General features: G+C 41.6%; 1 protein-coding gene across 1 annotated transcript in view; it reads left to right on the top strand.

The window, feature by feature from the left end:
* itgav (integrin, alpha V) overlaps positions 1-19,662 on the top strand; it is a 46,232-nt gene that overhangs the window by 14,068 nt on the left and 12,502 nt on the right. The window contains exons 4-15 of the mRNA XM_042336244.1: positions 290-404; positions 2,784-2,845; positions 4,821-4,866; positions 5,175-5,300; positions 6,146-6,190; positions 7,504-7,547; positions 7,753-7,809; positions 7,937-7,989; positions 8,409-8,611; positions 12,260-12,451; positions 13,553-13,598; positions 15,488-15,595. Coding sequence (XP_042192178.1) covers positions 290-404; positions 2,784-2,845; positions 4,821-4,866; positions 5,175-5,300; positions 6,146-6,190; positions 7,504-7,547; positions 7,753-7,809; positions 7,937-7,989; positions 8,409-8,611; positions 12,260-12,451; positions 13,553-13,598; positions 15,488-15,595 — 1,097 coding nt within the window. The remainder of the gene's footprint in view (positions 1-289; positions 405-2,783; positions 2,846-4,820; positions 4,867-5,174; positions 5,301-6,145; positions 6,191-7,503; positions 7,548-7,752; positions 7,810-7,936; positions 7,990-8,408; positions 8,612-12,259; positions 12,452-13,552; positions 13,599-15,487; positions 15,596-19,662) is intronic.

Genomic DNA, 19,662 nt, shown 5'->3' with positions numbered 1-19,662 from the left:
GCATCAGCTCTTGATTTTATATCTGTGTGTTGCATTTTGTCCCTGGTCCACAGGCTGCATAACTGTGGGCCTCTAACAATAACCAAGAGAGGGTATGACAATGCCCTCTAATTTATATTTCTACCAATGATGAAGTGCCTGTGGGTGTCTTCTCTAATGGTTTTCTTCATCGCAAATGTTCCTACATATTCTGACTTCATATGGTGGTCAAGAAGCTTTGTAAAGTGAGGTGTTGCTAAACTTAATTGAAAATTAACCAGCCCTCATTACTTTACCGTTGTGTGTCTAGGCCTGTGCTCCCCGCTACCATTGGAGAACACTGAACCGTCAGGAACGAGAGCCAGTGGGTACCTGCTTTCTAGCTGTTGGGGAAAAGATTGTGGAATATGCACCTTGCCGATCAGGTTAGTCTCAGATAATGTGCCCTCCGTTTCACCATCGGCGGCAGCGCTTTCAGCCACTAAGCCCTGAAACCCTGGAACACTCTTCCTTTACCATCCATCTTGCCCTTTCCTTCCCCATTTTCAGGTCATGCCTGAAGACCTTCCTCTTTCACCATGCCTACAGTCACTTCCTCCCCCCCAACATCATGCTCCACCACTGTCAAACGCTGTGTGAGGGGCACTATATAAATACAAGTTTTTGATGCTTTTCACTGTAACTTTCAGTGTATTACTTCAGGGTTAATTGCTTGTTGAGGTTGTGTTGTCTTTACTTGGACAAGGTTGAGTGCATCACTTGAGTTGTAGTCCGACCGTCTAAAATTCTGTTTGAAATCAAATTATCTCCATGTACTTATACAAACCTACTTTCGCTGGAAAGTGAAAGCAGCTCTGAACAATTGGCACTATTTCAACATCCCTTTTTGTTTAAATAAATAAATGCTTATGTGGCAGAGGACTGGCTTTTCTTCATCAGCTGGGTTGTCTGACACATGCGGAAACCGATCACCGTGCTTAGGAATATTGAATCCAGAGTTGAGTATGTATGCCACTTATACGTGGAAATTTCCCTGTGTCTAGATTGGAATGTACACTTTCTCGCTGGAGGGATGCACCCTGCTTACCTAAATCTGGAGAGTCCTGGGAGGACCTTTGTAGGACAGCCTTGTGATGTGCCAGCCACCTTAATGTTCTAGACGTCCCAAGTCCAATGCTTTGTACCAGGCTTGCTTAACACCAATTACTTCTCAGGAACTCGCTTATAGTAAAAATAAATTAAGCTACCAGTGTGATATCACAAGTGAAGTCAGGTTGAAGAGGTCCTTTGGCCCATTTGATTGCATTGTTCCAGAGAACCCACTCTACTGTCTTCCCATCACCGCATCAAGCTGTTTTTTTTTTAAAAATCCAGTGTTCTGGTCTCAACTACCCTTCTGGTAGCCTGTTCCAGTTGTCAATTGCTCTCTGTATAAAGAAATATTTCTTGAATCTATACTGAAGTTGCCCTTTGAAACTCTAAACGTATCATTTTCTTCTGGTCCTTAGGTACCTCTAAAAGTATCATTCTGAGTTTACTTTTTCAGTTTTTAAATTCTTATATACCTGTAGAAAATCTCCTTCGAGATGACATAACTTATCCTCTAGCATTGGGTATCCTGCTCATTGCTGTTCTCTAAACTGCTTTTGGTGACGAGGCAGTTGTCCCCGAAACCTAAACTACACTAGGTAGTCTAGAGTGGCCTGAGCAGAGCACTTAGTGTATGAATTCTGAGACTCTGAAATCAACTGATTTGGCTAATCGTCCGATATCCTGTTTGTCTTATTTGTTGCTGCCTTACGCAGTTTTGATGAGTCAATTAACACCCCTAGTTCTTTTCAACTTCCCCCATGACAGTTTCAATCCCATTAATGGTGTGTACATGCCTCCCAATTCTTACTTCCTGTGTGAGGAGTCCCCTTGGAGAAAATATTAATGGGGAAGGTTGTTTACCGCAGGATGATTTAGCCTCAACTGTATGTTTTGTTTCCTATACGTTCAAGTAATTGCTTCCTCATATTATCAGCATTCATTTTTGTTGCTCTTAAAACGCAATAGAAAAATGAAGACATTAATACGATTTGTAACTTAGACAGACACAGACTTTACAACAATAATAATCCTTGCATTTGATATTGTCTTATCACGTCTTCGAGACGTCTCAAAGAGTTTCACAGAATGTACTGAATGGTGAATTTTGATGCTGATAGTAGCTCTTTGAGATGAAACCTTCATGTTATGCTTCCACTTAATGATGATTTAAGGCTTCATTCACTTTCCTTGTCCCCATACCACAGGACAATTCACCAAACCCCTATTGAAATGGGGTGTTCACAATTTTTTGTTTTGTCCCTAACCTGGCGATTTGATGCCCAGTTTAGTACAGTCCCCTTTAACTGCTGCCAGACATCTGGAAGATCTATTGAAAATGCTCTGCAGTGAAATGTGACTATCAACAGCAAGTTGTAGAGATTCTGCATTGCTTTCTCTCTCTCCCCACCTGTTTCCTTCCTGCGACTAAATATACTTCACCCCCTTTCAAATACTTCACAGTTGCCTGTTCTGCTAAATGAGGTGAGCTGACTTCTGAGAATTAGTTGAGAGCCAGGATGTTACTCTCCATTCTGTGTCTACCTACATTGCAATTGAGATAGGTAACCACTTGTGGTTCTTTGTTTCATTCTTTGTTTAGTATCTGACTTGGCTGATCCTGTTCACTGTTCTAATTAAGCAATGCCATAGTAATCATCCTGAAGTGCCATCTGTCTAATCACTCAGCCTTCTATTTTTTTTTCCTTATTTAGATAAATCTGAGGCTGATGGTCAAGGATTTTGTCAGGGAGGTTTCAGCATCGATCTGACAACGGTAAGAAGAGACTTGAGTTTTTTTTCCTTTTTTTGCCCTCCAGCCACCAATCATCTGTGCTCCAGCCACACCTTTATGCAAGAATTTGCAGTATGTGAACAGCTTAGACACCAATGCAAGTGCCCCTTTGTCTCTCCGACAAGAGTTACCGTTGCACTGATCTGTCCACTATCTTTAGTGGTATATAAATGCTTCAACTTTAGTATTGTAAACTTTTAGACAATAAGGAAATCTATTTTAATGAGAATAACTGGAGTCTAGAGAGATTTGCCTTTATGTACTTCTGCTAGAAATGGAGACAAATAACAGCCTTATGAAACCATTCTTTCATTGTAAGAACGTTTATAGCATATTGTTATGGTGTGTAGGTTTTCACAGTCATATTTGGTTTTGTGTCTGGTCGTTAAATGTATGTATGATCAACAGTTGCAATGTGTTACATGTTTTATTATTGGTTGTATTATTGTTAAACCAGCCAACCATTTCCATACAGCAAGACACAACTATGAGCTGAATAACAATTATTCTGGAGGATTCTTGACCAGAATATCAAGAGACCCCTTCCATTTTCAAACAGTCTCATGGGACTTTTAAATGCCCTGAGCAGGCAAAAAGGATCTCAGTTTAATGTCTCATCTGAAGGACTGCACCTCTGGCAATCCATTGCACTAGGGTATAAAGTATATGCTGAAGTCCTAACCTGAGGTTCTGCCTCTAACAATAATAAATTGGTCATATTCAATCTACGACTGTTCGTGGGACATTGCTGTGCGCAATTGGCTGCCACGTTCGCCCACAAATATAGTCAATTCACTTTACAGTGTGTTCTGTGAAGCGCTTTGGGACGTCCTCCCAACATGAAAAGCGCTATGTCAAATGCAAGGATTATTATTATTATTAAGACTGGTGCCACAAGCTGAACCAAGCCAACAAACCTGCATTGCAGCCTTGTTTTTAACACTACCTAAATTTAGTCTGCAGTTACATTTCCAGATCAAAAGTCATGGCTACCCAAAAAGTGTCATTCAAGGTGCAAGATTAGATAGCATTCAGCGAAAATGTTTAAGCAGGCTGTCTCATTGCAAGAAAATACTGCTTGTGTACTTTTTTTTTCCATTGTGATGTGTGAATCTTCTATTGTGATAAAACTATTTCTGATAAGACTTTCAGTATTTATGGCTAAAACCACTTCATTGTGGAATTAGCATTTGGTTTACCTGCTTCCTTTAGTTTTAGCATCATTAAAAATAACTTTGAGTTGATAGTTTTGTATTCGGTGAGGAGCACCAACTGTTCAGATCATAATCTATTTATGACTTTGCCACTTGTGAAATATGAACCATACTCTTCGCTGATGAAAACTCCCCTTAACCAATTGCTTCTCATTTTTTGTCTGTTACACATAGATATTAATGGATATTTTCCAGTGCCTTTTCAAGTCATTATGTTGGCCATAAGAGTGCAGCTCTCAGAGGCTTTCTGGAACCCACAGTAAATTTCTCCTTGAGATCTTCACATTCAAAATTATTCCCACACATTATAGTATGGAGATGATATTTTGTGTAACCCACATTCTTATTCCAAGTACACGGACATGGAAAGTTATTGATTTAGCACCTAAGTCACATAATTCAATAGAGAGAATCAAACCCAACACCTATTGGTTTGTTCAACTACAATTGCCATTAGAGGAGCTTGACGTAACTTTCTTTCCTATGCAGAAAAGTATTGCATGCTGGAAATATTCCTTACTACAGTCTGCGATCCCTTCCTCGTCAACTTGAAATCCTATTTAGAAATAACGGATATTTGGACGGAGAGAAATGCCTGGGAAAGGATGTGGTTCAGGGAGATTTATTTTACTGAAGCTTCTGTATCGATCTTATGATTATCGCTAGCTTGCATTGGCAGATGATGGTAACGAATGCTTAGAAACGGAAATCTTATGGTGCATCTGTCTCTCCTTGAATTACAGGGCGGGAGAGTGGTTCTCGGGGGACCTGGCAGTTTTTACTGGCAAGGTAAAGTGCCTGACCGTAATCTAACCTTGTGCACTTGTCAACCTCAATAATTGTGTCCTAAGGCCATGTGCTGTTTGTCTTGTACATTTTCCTTTCAGACTAACTTATTAATTTTTCCGTGTTCTTGGTTTAGAATTGCCTGATTTTTACGACCAGCTAAGACTAGGGGGGAAGAGAGTGAGTGAAGAAAGCCAACGTCAGAAAACTGTCTTTTGTTTAGATGTTTCTATACATGTTAATATAGATATTTTAAGACTAGGTGGAAGCATGTTTTGTTTACTAATAAAATCTACTGTGTGATTCTGCAGGTCAGTTAATCTCTGACAGGGTGGAGGATATCGTGACAATGTACAATCCTTCAGAACTGATTACAAAATTCCCAAATCAAATTGCAACGCTTGTGGCTAATGCTGTGTATGACGACAGCTATCTTGGTGAGTGAGACCTAACTTATTATCAGATTCTCTCAGAAAAAAAACTCAACTTGTGAATGTGGGCCCATTAAAAGCGAGAAAGGGAGAAATTGTAAAACAAAGTTATTTATTTTTTGTGTTTTGCTGCAAACGTGTTTTTGAAGCTGGTAGCTATTTAGCTATGATGTACAAGGATGGAAATGTCTCTACCCTGTCTCTTGTAGTTGACCCTGACCTCGCAATGAGGTCTGCATAACTCCTAACTCCTCCAGTATGTTCGATCAAGTTGTAAGTTGCCAAAAAAAAGAGAGACTGGCCCTTAGCAGAAAGCTCAGAGAAAAGGATTTATTGGGAGTCATTTTAGATCCAGTTTCTCCAGTGTTTTCCTTTTGATTTTTATAGTCGCAAAGAATAGAACTAATGCTTTTCTATTTCTATATTAAGTCTAATAATGGATCTTTTCTAAAGTTTCCTGCTTAACCAGTTTGACCCAGTTTTTTTTTTGTGTGTTAATTAAATGTTATTGTTATTCCTGACTGAGCTGTAGACTATTTTTGGGAAAAAAAAGTTATGCTTTTAATGTAGAAGCACAAGACAAGTATGAGATAATGTGCATTTATGTGTGTTTAGGATGAGCTCAGATTCTTCAGAATAGCTCCCTTGTTTTCAGGCTGTGTATCTAGGGCTCTTCTAAATAGGACAAGGTCAAATACTAATTATACAGACATCGATTTTACACCCTGTATCAGAGGGTTTATTTCTTGCGAGCATTCATAACCTCGTATTCGATCAATGATATTGACACTTTTTAAAAAAAAATGTTTAAAATAACTGGGTGGAAATTTTTAAACTTTTGTTTTTATCAGGTTATTCTGTTGCTGTTGGAAATTTTAATGATGATTCAGTGGAAGGTAAGCAAACGCAACCTTTTTGAGTCTGTTTTAAGAGATGCCTGTCCATTTGCTCTTGCCTACTCCAGCTCGGGTGCCCAACTAGCATTGTCGAACACTTTAAGGCATCCTCCTGATGTGAAAGGTGGAATAAGACCTTAAGTTGTGTGTATTGAGTTGAAGGAGTCCCAAGCTATGATGCACTATCAATGTTGAGTCAACTAATCTCGCCAAACTGGCAGACCATACAGTAAAACTCGTCTTAAGAACCTTGGTCTAGGTGTAATATAAAATAGTTAAGATTTATACTCTTCATTTTTATCCAGTTTTCCTTGCACTCCTCCACCCCACCTTTGCTGGAAATATATTCAGCAAAATCTGCTTCAACTATGAGCTGACTCCAAGGTGATGTGCCTGGCAACAGCATGTCTGAATTGAGATAACCCTCCGTAGACCAGTTCCCGAGCCAGCTGGATCCGCGGGGCAATGCTGATAATGGAGCCAGACAGCTTGATTCATTGGCAAGACTTGGAAGCCAGACCAGTCATTGGGACAGGGATGCTTCCTGCTCTGATCTTAGCCAAACAAGTAGCGGGTGGCTAAACAGTGCTTTTAGTGGCTACGTTTTGTGGATTTAGCTGATTAAACTGCAGCAGTACTGCAAAGCACACTCTGGTCCCCGTGACTTGGTTCTTGCCAACCTGCACCTAATACACTCTATCTAGGGGACACCCACTCAGGCAGAGTCAACTACACGTGCAAATTTACATGTGTAAATGACATACGTTTGGGCAATTCTGTCTGGTTTGGATGTTCTTAAGGTGGAGGTTTCTTGCATGTGTCAAAGATCCTGCTTTCCAACACAAAAAGTGATGTACGTTCACCCCTTCCTATGATAAACATTCTATCAGCACCAACTTTTAAGATTCGTGAAGAATAGATACGTGAAATTACTGAAGGAAAGGGGTTTGTTCTGACAATGGTACTGCATTCCTTCTGTAGAGGAACTAAAAAATGAAGTGTGTGACTTCAAGTCAATATTTACAGCACTTAACGTGGGTGCCAGTATTTGTTGTTGAAAGGGTAGGGACAGTGAAATTTATTAGTTTGTCGTTTTTCCCCTTATGTCACTGACCGCTCAAAGTACATGAGAAACAACTTGGGTTGATCTCTGCTGGACTGAGATTGGGAACAGGCTTTGAACGTGAATTGTGTGGCAGATCCCAGGGTGTAGTGTGCGGAGGTGAATGTTACGGACATTGAGAGTGTTTGCATCTATGGTACCTGATATAAAATTGATTTCAGTGATTGAAAGTAATATCTTTCTGCTTCAGATTTTGTAACTGGAATTCCAAGAGGAGCGAAATCTCTGGGCTATGTAAGAAATTCTCATTTTATATCACAGTATTTCCAAGTGGTTTAAACAATTATAACTGTGGTTTAAATAGATGTTTAGACTCTGGAACGCTACCCATGTGAAGGGCGCTATGTAAATGCAAGTTGGTGTTGTATGTCTTTGAGTTTTGACTGAGGCAGACGCATCAATTAACTGTTCTTTTAACAACTCTTTTAATCGTCAACAGGTGACGATTTTAAATGGAGAGACGATGAAATCGCTTATCAATGTTACTGGGGAGCAGGTGAATCCTTCTTTACATCTCCTGCATCAAAACAAACTCATTCTTCCTCTCGTGTGGATGCAAAACTTTACCAGGTTTATTCCCACATGTGCAAGAAAAAGAGTGACCTGAAGTATTCTTTTTACAGATGGCGTCCTACTTTGGATATTCAGTTGCTGTGACTGACGTCAATAACGATGGGTGAGAGGGGAGAAAAAATTATGGCTGGGGGTGGAAATGATTTTTTCTAATTGTGTTTTTGTGTTTAAAAATAATTCACTCCTGGAGTACTCAAGTAAACAGTGTGTTTCACAAATCTTTATTGATCGTTTGGTGGGAGTCACCATGGTGACTTATCTATTTTCTTGTTTATAGAATGGCACATATCAGGCACATCTGGTACTACTCTCGTCTAGGAGTGCAGAAAATTGAGAAAGATAAATTCTTTCAATAATGTGAACTCATCGCTCCTAGATTATGCTTTGCAGCTATCTTAGCCGACATTGTTTTGCGAACACTGTGTTGTAAAATTGCTGCAAATTTCCTTGTAATCCATGAGGGACACATGTCTGTCTGTAGTTTAGATGCTTATTTCTCAACGCTGACTTTGGTTATTTTAGACACGATGACCTCTTGGTTGGAGCGCCTCTGTTTATGGACCGGAGTTCTGATGGGAAGTACAGAGAAGTGGGACAAATCTATGTCTATCTACAAGAAGGCACAACATTTAAAAAACCCCAGAAGCTGACTGGTACTGAAATCTATGCCAGATTCGGGACGTCAATCACAGGTCTTGGTGATCTTGACCAAGATGGTTTTAACGGTGTGTCATTTTGTTTATTTACTATGGATGTTTTTTTTGTGTCTGAGCTTCTAATTCATGTCCCTAGGCCATGGAAAGCTAACTAACTAAACAAACAATCCTTGCCTGCTTGTCATGCACCCTTTCAATTTGAATGCACTGCAAACCGAATTCTGCAAGAAATGATGAATTCAGATTGATTGGAATGAGTGCAGGTCAGCAATGCATTTTTCAGCAATTTAAGAATGTTGCATACTTTCTGCCTTTTTGTAATTGGGAATTTATTGATTTTTTCCACAAAAATAAAAACTGTGAATGCCTGAAACCAGCATCTTGAAGACAAAAATAAGTGACTGATACAGGGAGAAAGCTTTCATTTCTGGAGTTGTCACGTATTTTTCTCTTTTGGATACTGTTTTCATTTTGATTTAACTTCAACAACAACAACAGCAACAGATTCCATTTATAGAGCGCCTTTCACGTCGGGAGGACGTCCCAAGGCACTGCACAGTTGGGTCAGGACCCGAGCAGGGGGGAAATGGTCAGGGTGAGGGGAGCGAAGGGAGGGAGCGAGGAGGGGGTTGAGAGGGGAGCTGAAGGCACGGTCAAAGAGAAAGGTCTTGAGACCGGCCTTGAAGGAGGAAAGGGAGGAGGCGGCGAAAGCACTGGGGGATAGAGTTCCAGAGCCTAGGGGCTGAGAGGCTGAAGGCCCGGCCACCGATGGTAGGGCGGTTGGGGCGGGAGATGTGGAGCAGACTGGAGCCAGAGGAACGGAGGGTACGGGCAGGTAGGTAGGGGGATAGTAGGTCAGAGAGGTAGGAGGGAGCGAGGCCGTGAATGGCCTTGTAGGTGAGGATGAGGATCTTGAATTTGATCCTTTGGGGGATGGGGAGCCAGTGGAGGCGAGCGAGGGTGGGAGTGATGTGGTCCCGAAGCCTGGTGCGGGACAGTACACGAGCTGCAGAGTTCTGAATGACCTGCAGTGTGGAGGGAGGGCCGGGAAGGCCGGCGAGGAGAGAGTTCCCATAGTCCAGCCTTGAGGTGACAAAGGCGTGGACCAGAGTTTCAGCAGCGTGAGGGGTGAGGTAGTGCCGTAGTCTGGCGACATTCCGGAGGTGATGGAAGGCGGTGCCAGTTGTGGCGCGGATATGAGGGAGAAAGGACAGCTCAGGGTCGAACAGAACCCCGAGGTTCCTGACTGGCTTTGAGAGGTGGAGAGTGCAGCCTTGAATGCTGATGCTGTCAGCGCCTGAGGTGCGGAGGCGCTGACGCGAGTCAATCAGGAGGGCCTCAGTTTTACGCACGTTGAGCTGAAGAAAGTTGTCTCTCGTCCAGGACTCGATGTCGGACAGGCAGCTGTCAGGACATCAGTGGTCGTGGAGTTGAGGGTAGAGGAGGAAAGGTAAGGTTGGGTGTCATCCGCATACATGTGGAAGTTAACCCCATGTCTGCGGATGATGTCACCACAGGGGGAGCATATAGAGGGTGAAGAGGAGGGGACCGAGGACAGAGCCCTGAGGGACACCGCACAAGACAGTGCGGGGGCTGGAGGAGAAGCCATTCGTAGAAACAAAGTGAAGACGGTGGGAGAGGTACGACCTAAACCACTCAAGGACAGGTCCTTGAAGGTTGAAGTGGGAGGACAAGCGATGGAGGAGGATAGCGTGGTCGACCGTATCGAATGCTGCCGATAGGTCGAGCAGGATGAGGAGGCAGAGGGAGCCCTGGTCGCAGATGGTCAGGATGTCATTGGTGACCTTGACCAGGGCAGTTTCTGTGCTATGGGCAGCACGGAAACCCGACTGAAGGGGTTTGAATAATGAATGGGTGGAGTGGAAACTTCCTCCTTTCTTGACCTGTAGTTTGTTCAGCTATTTTTCATTTGTCTTTCCACATTTGCTTGACTATTATTTCCAGATCTATTTCTCCCTCATCTGTTCCTTGTGTTCCCACCCTCTTCTCTTCCTGTTGCTAGATGGAATTTCAGCCTATCGTGTGCAGGGTGTCATTAATCTGTGTGCACACATATAGTTCTCCTAATAGCCTAGATACTAGTTAATTATTAAACCAACGCATGGAATGTTTCACTTTTACAATCTTCATAATGGCTGAAAATGTGAGATCATTTGCAGTCTTAATGGAAGTTTGCATCAACCAGTCTCTTGACGTTTCAGAATTTTTTTTTGGCTTTAATGTTGATAGCATTGGTTGATATAACTAATCCTGCAAAGCTGTGTTTTTTTTTATCTCCTGGTCTCGGCATTCAAAGGCCTGCCTGGACAGGAATGACGAAGTCAGTGACTGTATAATTAGCTTAAGCCCAGGTGGTCTGATCTTCTACAGTCAAATTATGTTTAGTTTTTTTTCCCCAAGTGACAACCGTGTTGTGTAAACACAAACTTACACGACACTTGCGATTCTTTGGCAATCCATCCTTCTGAATGGATTCCCATTCAAATATTTCACAAGTCACGTTAACCACTTTTTATGCTTTGATTGGTTTGGTTGTGGTCGAAGGAAATTTTGAAATTCATGCGCTGACATGTTTCCACCTCTATTTATGCCATTCTTATTAATTCACACTCCAGTGTATCGTTATTCGGAATGTAATTTTTTTTCTTTAGATTTGATGTGGCCTTTTCAGAAGTGTTTCTAGTATTGGTGCTACAGTCATCTTAGAACTGAAAATAATTTTGGGAGATTGAGCCAATGAGTCAGCCACCCCCCCTGAAAATAGTGAGTTGCACAGCAATACAGTTCCATAGCATTTCCAACAGTCTAACATCCAAATGGTCGTTCTTCATGCGAGTTTGAGCATGGTAAAGGGTTTCTGCATGCATCAGATATCCATCCGGTTGTCCCCCAAATAAACAGTGGTAGACAGTTTGATTGTAATCACCTGAAATTGACGCAGAGCAAACATCCGCTAGGAATCAAGAACATGGACCACTGGTTAATCTTTTCATTCTGCCCGTCCATCCCTCTCCCTTCCCTGCCATTTCCCATGTTTGAGGGCATTGGGGGCATTTGTAGAACTGTACGTCTGAGGTTGTCAACGGACCTTTGGTATTACTGCCTACATCGAGATCGTGTAACTTGGTCAGATTGAGTTCCTGGGAGATGAATCTGTGTCATATTTAAAATATTCTTTGTATGGAACCTCACACTTGTGTTCAAATCCCTTCACTCTCTGGTACCTCCCTAGCTCTCCGACCTCACTCCCAAAATCCACCACCTGGCGCCTCCGCTCAACTGGCACCAGCCTCCTGTTTGTCCGTCGCAACCTCTGCCCCACCATCGAGGTCGCGCTTTCAGCCATTATACCCCAAAACTCTGGAACACTCTCCCTCAATCCCTCTGCTTTGCCCGTGCTCTCCCCCTTTTCAAGTTGTGCCTGAAGACCTTCCTCTTTGACAGCTCTTATGGTCACCTACCCTCCCCACCGCTTGGAGTCAGGCTCCGCCACTGTTAAGTGCTCTGAGATGCTATCCTTCGTAGAGGGCACGATATAAATGCAAGTTGTTGTTCCGGTACATCGTCCCCAAGCGGCAACTTTAACGTGGGCTTTCAAGTTCATTTATTGGCTATAAAAATGCAAATTGCTACATTTTTTGGAGACATATGTGAATTGGGATCTGAGGACTGATTGTAAAACTGTTTCATTTATAGATGTTGCAGTGGGAGTTCCTTATGCAGGAGAAAATCGCAAAGGCCTTGTTTATATTTATAATGGTAAAATATCTGGTTTAAGCCAACATCCTTCTCAGATTCTGGAAGGGCAATGGGCTTCAGACTCTTTGCCTGCAAGTTTTGGGTATTCGATGCACGGTGCTGTAGATATTGACAGAAATGGCTATCCAGGTACGTTTAACAAAATGTCTCTCAATATCTCTTTAATCCAAATTTTAATCCACTTTAATGGGATTAAAGAATAATTTATCTTCCAGTGTGGTGGTTAATATAAGCTGTGTGAGCGGTTAGCTGGAGGTAGAAATAATCATGCTAACGTTTGATTTAAACTTTTATGTCAGGAGGGTATTTCAAAGCACTTCACAGGATATAATATAAACTGTAGTGACTATTTTTAGGTGAACTTGGCAGCTGATTTACATGCTGTTATATCCCTCAAACAGCTGTGAAGGGAATGAAACCAATTTTATCTGGGGAGTTGTTGGCCAGTACACTGGGAGAAACTCCTTTCTAGTTTTGAATGTCTTTAATAACGTCTATCTGAAAAATTAGTTTGAAGTCCTGATGTAACCACTTGTCGAGTCTCTCTGCTGAGATCAATTAATTCAGCACATGTTGAGAATTTTGGCTCGCAAGGCTAGCTACTCACTGGATAAAGCTCAGAGAGGTAGAAGTACAGGGTATAGTCAACCAGGATTACGGAGATTTTTTNGTAATTTTTTNCATGTGTTATTGTTGGTTGTTCAATGAGTTGGACTGTTCTGAGTTTCCCAGATTTATGTTCGTACTTTTGTTATTTGATTATTTTACCCACTGCATCACCATCTTCCAGCTGGAGATGTTTTCTGATTTTAAAACCAGATCAAATGACAGATATTTTAACATTCTCAAAGCTAAACCGATAGACCATAATTTATCATGCTAACTAAACTTGAAATGATGTGTGGATATAAAAATCCTTTGGTTCACATTACTTGTCCTGTTGCGACTAGGAATGTTTAGCTTCTCAAATGATGGCATTTGTTCATTCTCCTAAAGTGATTCCAAGTAGCCTCCTGTGGTGCTCAGAGGATATACAAGTGGCCAAAAGGGATGTATTGAGGCACCGGAAATCTTTCCAGCTGTCGTTCAGCCCAAATGTTTCTGTAATAAGCCAGCCACAGAAATACCATCAAGTTTTGAACAGAAATGTTAGCAGTAACGATGCACCATTTAATTTCAGGTTATTGGGTCCACAAAGTGCTTATTAGTTTCTCTGCTGTTTTCCTGCAGATTTAATTGTTGGAGCTTTCGGCGTTGACAAAGCTATACTTTATAGGTAGGTAATTATATTCTCCTTCAGAGGTAAAATTCCCCTTCCCTCTTCCCCCCTGCCCCTCTCCCATGGAATAATAAACCAGAAGGAGGATTGTATTTTTAAAATGATTTTATTACAACTTATTTAATTTTTTAAACTGGAAATGTGAGCTTAAATAGGCTGAAGGGCATTCTTAATCCGAACCGCTCTTGTGATCTAGGAGGCTACTTTATGGAGGGAGTGTAAATGTCGAGCTTGTCTGAGATTGGAAGAAAGCACATTTTTGAAACTGAATAGATGAAGCTTTACTGTATAACATATAGAGCATTGACCCGAGAGAACTTCAATGTTAACATTGGAAGCAAATGAATGTGGGAACATATCTTCCATTCCTCCTGGGAGAGGAAAAGTATTTAGTTTGCATTAAAATGTACAAAACCAGAAAGTAAGAATTTTTGGGGGACTTGCAAGTACAAGTATTTGAATTTACAGAATACAACCGTTGATGGAGAAACGTGTAGATGGCAAGAAGAAATGAATCTTTGGGGCTGTCTGGAAAATGAAATAATTTTAAAATATTTTCTGGAGACTGCAGAATGTACCAGGCGAAGCAGTTAATAGTATGTGATTAAAACACATTGAGCAGCTCATAAATAAGGCTTTAGAGATTTGAGTGGGATTTTAAGAATGCGCTAATTAGATTCAGCTGACGTTCTACATGTTACCCTTGTCTGCCTTATGCTGATAAAATACTAGTCAGTAAAGTCAGCGAATGGAATCTCATGAAACCTCTGTTATCGGCGGGCTGTTAAAATGTATGTTTACCCAGCCCTGTGTGAAGTGTTGAGCAGCTTTGTGCAGAAATGAGGGGATACTTGCTCCGTTTCCAACCAAACAGGCTTTCCGAGCTGCAGAATGTGATGAATGATTCCGACTCGATATTCTGTGCTGTGTGTAGTACAGTACAAGACGTTGCCAGTTTGTTCTTTGAAAGTCCCAAGTCAAAGCTGGCACCACTTTGCGAGTGGCGCATTCTTTTCAAATTGCAGGTTTCCTATGTGAGATCATGTTAGGGTTGATGCACTTCCACCTTTAGATGACGCAATTGGGTTTAACGTGTCGATGTGTTGCTGAGACTAGTGGGGAGGGAACCATAACATTTAATTTTTAACATTTAACCACATTTGCTTCTGAGGTACAACTTGATTGTATCTGTGATGAAGCCCTGTCAATCTTCCATGCATTGGCTTTCAAAATTTTCAAAAACACTATCTGCAGACCAAAAATTTTCGTTTGTAGAGTCCTGCTGGTCCATCTCTCCTAGCACATGCCAACCCAACACCCCCACGCCCCCCCACCCCCCCCCCCCCCATCTGACCAGGCTTTGTCTGGTATCCAGCGTCTGCGTGGGTGAGTAACCACTTATTGGTTTGCAGCTGTAAAAGTTCATATGCATTGCCGGAAAAAGCAGGGAATTTTCCAGCACTGTGTATACACACTGCATATGCATTTTTGCATTGCTGGCCTTTAATTACATTTAGCTGGAAATTGCAGCTCGACAGACCAGATCTCTCTCTCCCCCCCCACCCCCCACCACCCAATTAGTCAGATAAGCTGGGGTTTATTTGGGTTACCATATCATGACATTTGTATACATGATACCACTGAAAATTTTGAAAGCCAATGCATGAAAAATTGACAGGGTCTCATCACAGATATAATCGAGTTTACCTCGGAAGCAAATGTGGTTATGCGTTGACTGAGTAAAGTTTTAATACTGGTAGCTTTGTTCAGGAAAGCTGATACAAAACAAAAAACTGCATTGAAATCCTCAGAACCTCTCTCTCTCCCTCCCTCCAAGTAAGATATTTTATTAAAGAAAAAATTTCTTTGTGTGTTTAAATTTTCAGAGCCAGACCAGTGATTCATGTGAATGCTTCGTTAGATGTCACCCCTTCAGTTTTGAATCTAGAGAACAAAACCTGTCAACATCCAGTAACCAACATCAAGGTGTCTTGGTGAGTTCAGCTGGGTGTGGAATAGGAGCATTCTGCATCCCAAATTCCAGTCTCATCCTTTTCATTTCTCGCATTGATATTAAGTTTATTTTCTACTTTGTAATTCCATTTGTGTGATTAAAGCATGCTGAAATTTATGGCATGCTGCCCTGTGGTCTGGTACACTCTTTTGACCATATTGTAATTTGAACCACTTATGGGTAACATCGCATATAGTCCTAGACATAATAAGAAATGTTCAACAACAAGATTACATCTATATAGCGACTTTCACGTCGGGAGGACGTCCCAAGGCGCTGGGCAGTGTGCAGGAATTCAGACCTGAGCTGGGGTCGGGGGGGGGGGGGGAGAAGGGAGGGGAGGGGAAGGGGGTGGCATGATTGAAGAGGAGGGTTTTGAAGCGCTTTTAAGTTCACTTTAAGGCCAGCAATGAGTGCTAATTGAATTAATTTAACGAAATTATGCAGGATTGTTGTGCCACTTTGAGCAGATCTTCCATGTATGTCTCTACGAGTCTGTATATTCAACATAAATGTATTGCAGCAGTCGCATAAGTGATGAGTGAGTAAGATTGCCGTTGAGCATGCTGTGCTGGGATTGAGGTCATATCCATATTAATACTCATTCTGATGTACTATTTGGAGACTAGTCAACTTACTTTCTAATGAGAGTATTATTATAATTCAGATCCTCTTTAATAAAGTGCCAAGTTGTAATGATTGGTTTCCTTATAATATGGGCGCTGTATGAACTTACAACAACTTGCATTTATATAGCGTCCTTTATGCGGAATAGAGTCCCGGAGCACTTGACAGTGGCGGAGACTGACCCCAAGCCAGGGGTCTCAGGGTCAGATTCCGCCCAGGCTTACACTGATTTGGACACAGTCTGATCAATTTTTTTTAAAAAAAAGAAAAGTTGACTTACAAGTCATCAGGTTGGCTCCCCCATCATTTTTCCATATGCACAGCAAGCAGGAAATGATGTTGTGGGTGATTTCAATACCCAGAGACCACACTTGTTTTAATGCGTGAGAAGCTGGGTGCTCTGGGATGCTGTCTGACGTGAAGGGCTCTATGTAAATGCAAGTTGTTGTGGCTGTTATAGGGCTGGTTGGGATCTTATGGACACTCTTTCTTCTTCTTCCCCCTCCCTGCCGCCCACCTACTGCATTTTAACTGGGTTTTACTGTTGGGATTTCCGATCCCTGAGTTTGAAGTGTGACCCGACAATCCAAAGTGGTGTAACAAAGTTTTATTGAACAATTAGTCAAATATAAGTATTCACAGAATCAAAGCATACTAGCCGTTCCGATGACTCTGAGCAACGATCGTCTGACCTCTATATCCTCGTCTTTCCTATGGCTGCTGCCGACCACTCTTTCACTTTTAATGGTCACTTTCTTACTGGAGGTAAATTCTCTCACCCTTGTTCATATACATAGATACAGTAGAATCGGTATCGATTCCACTGGGCAGTGTGCTGACCCTCTACAGGTCTCCCAACTATTTTAAAGTTACATCTTTTACGTGTTTCTAACTCCACCTCTCCTGGTCACAGAGATAGCCCCCACCCTTCACAGGCTGCTTTGCACAGAGAGAAATTTGGACAACTTCTGGGCAGCCTTCTACACCCTGCTTGTTTCTCAACCTTGAGATAGGCAGGTGTCTGTAGCTACAGCTTTTCTTTCTGTGGTTCATTGTTCTTACATCTATGTTCAAAGACCCGATTGCTCATTATCTCAGAGGAGTGAGCATCTTTCCAGGAAAATATGAAATGTAATCAGAAGCTGACCTCAGCCCGTCCAGCAAAGCTCTTCATTTGTGGTTCCTTGGCTTAGTTGCTGACTGTTTTGTGCTTTTGAGTCAAAAAGTTGTGAGATCAAGCTCCATGGAGGAAGTGAGCCTAGACTCACAGTTAAGGCTAACACTCCAGTGCAATACTGGAGATTGCGTCTCGTCAGTGATGCCATTTACTGGATGAGACATTAAAACAAATACCCTGTCTGCCTGTTTAGGTGGACAAACAGATCCCATTTCACTTGGGGATTTTCAGCCAATAATTCTCCAGATCAATTACTCATTCACCTCATGGGCTGCATATACAGCCTTACGGGCATGTTTCCCGACAAAAGCAGTAATTGCATTGGATTGTTGTGATAAGGTGCTACAAATATGCAAGTTTTTTTAAAAACATTTTTTTATTTAACGAGTCTTGCGAAATGAACAGAAAAGGAATACTGTTTATACTCATTTATATTCAGAGCAGACCACAGAAATTTGTGTGATTTTTTTTGGGCCTCCGCTTACCCTTTAGTATTTCCCTTCTGGTTTCTTCATCTTTTTGTTCTGGACTCCCACTTTGAGTTTTCCACAGGCCTGGTCAGGCTGTGCTCCTGCCACGTTTTAGCTCTTTTTTTCCAAACGCAGGACATGGAGTCCTGTAGCTCAGTGGTTAGAGCACTCGCCTCACAAACGAGAGGACCTGGGTTCGATTCCCAGGCAGGGTGAAACACTAGCCAAGTTTCCTTACTCCACACGCCTCTTTACCTAGCAGTGAGTAGGATTGGCGTTAGTCAATTGGCAGATCGCTTTTCTGGGGGTAATTATTCCTTTTTAAAAAAAATTATTTAGTCACTCAATCCACGGTTGTTTGTGGGACATTGCTGTGTGCTTCTCCTTCTTCCTTGTTTGGGGGCCACTTCAGTACTACATTCTGTCTGAGTCTTGAATGCAACTCAGAGAAGGTTGGTGTTTGCTTTAAATTAGTTTGGGAACTGAAAATAATGGACGCAGTGTCATTAAAGGGGAATTGAAATTTGGAGTAAATACTTTATAAAATTGCTTCTGGATTGGGGAAAAAGATGAAGGTGCTTTCTACCTCTCCCGCACCTCCTCATTCACTACATTGGTTCAGTGATGTCTCCAGTAGAATGTGACTGGATCCTCCTTCTGACTCTATTGGGTTTAGTTGGAGACATAACAAAACACAATTATTTGATTCTGGGCATCATAGAACTCAAAACGACAATAGCCTTGTCGACGTGTGTAAGAATTAGCTGGCAGCAAAGGGAGTGTCGGTTAGTGCTTTGTGTCTGCACACAAAACCAATTTTCTGCAAATTGCCATTCTTGCTCAGAATAAACATAATTGTTGTGGGAAATGTAATTTAGTTCCACAAGGTTAGCATTCCTCACGTTTAGCTGTACTTTTTTTTTAAAATTAGCTCTTTTTTTGCCGTGAAGGGCATCATTTAATCTGTCCCTAGGCTGTAGGTTTTATGGAGCTGCAGATTTGGGTGCAAGTTGTTGCACTGCCCCTCATGTTGATCTTTCTCTAAGTACTTCCTGAATTAAATATTTTATGTGCAGTCATGCAAATGGATGTAACTGAAATGGCATTCATTTTTTGCGCATGAAATAGCCCAGGATTACTGGAAGGGGAACCTCTTGCACGTGACTATTTACTCACCAAGTCACTTCAGTATGGTTTGTTTTTATAAATTTCATTTGTATCTGAAAATGTCAAATGGGAGAGTGATTTTTGCTAACTTCACATTGCCTTGCATACGTATTAATCGGTGCTTAAAAACAATCTGATGCGGTGGATTTAGTTTTGCAGCCAGGCCAGGAATGTACTGTGGTGGAGCACCATGCAGCTCCCTGCTTGTTTTTGCTGTATTAAGAATAATGTTGAGCGAGTTTGCTAATAAGGTTAAAAACAGGTTGAACCTCTCAACCAAAACAAAAAAAAATGCAGTGTGTATAGTTCTCTTGAAGTGGGCTGTGCTAGAAACCCAGTGAATAGTGCAGTCATACCTGACCACACAATTAAATGCAGATCTTTACAAACTTCATCGAAGGTCAAAATGCAGCATTGAGATTGGTGGGAGAAGAATCTGTTCAGAAACATTCACCTGATTGCGTGATCTCAATGGTGCAAATGGCAATCGTATTTGCCCTTGTGAAAAAAAAGATTAAGAGCTACAACAATGCATTCACTCCCTTTCCTGTTGGTATTTTAATTGCTGTGAATTAAAATTGAAAAGCAATGAAAAACATTTACGCA

This window comes from Callorhinchus milii, unplaced genomic scaffold (assembly GCF_018977255.1).
Source record: "Callorhinchus milii isolate IMCB2004 unplaced genomic scaffold, IMCB_Cmil_1.0 Scaffold6, whole genome shotgun sequence".
NCBI lineage: Eukaryota > Metazoa > Chordata > Chondrichthyes > Chimaeriformes > Callorhinchidae > Callorhinchus > Callorhinchus milii.
Note: the sequence above shows the minus strand (reverse complement) of the source record. Positions and strands in the feature narration are given on the sequence as shown.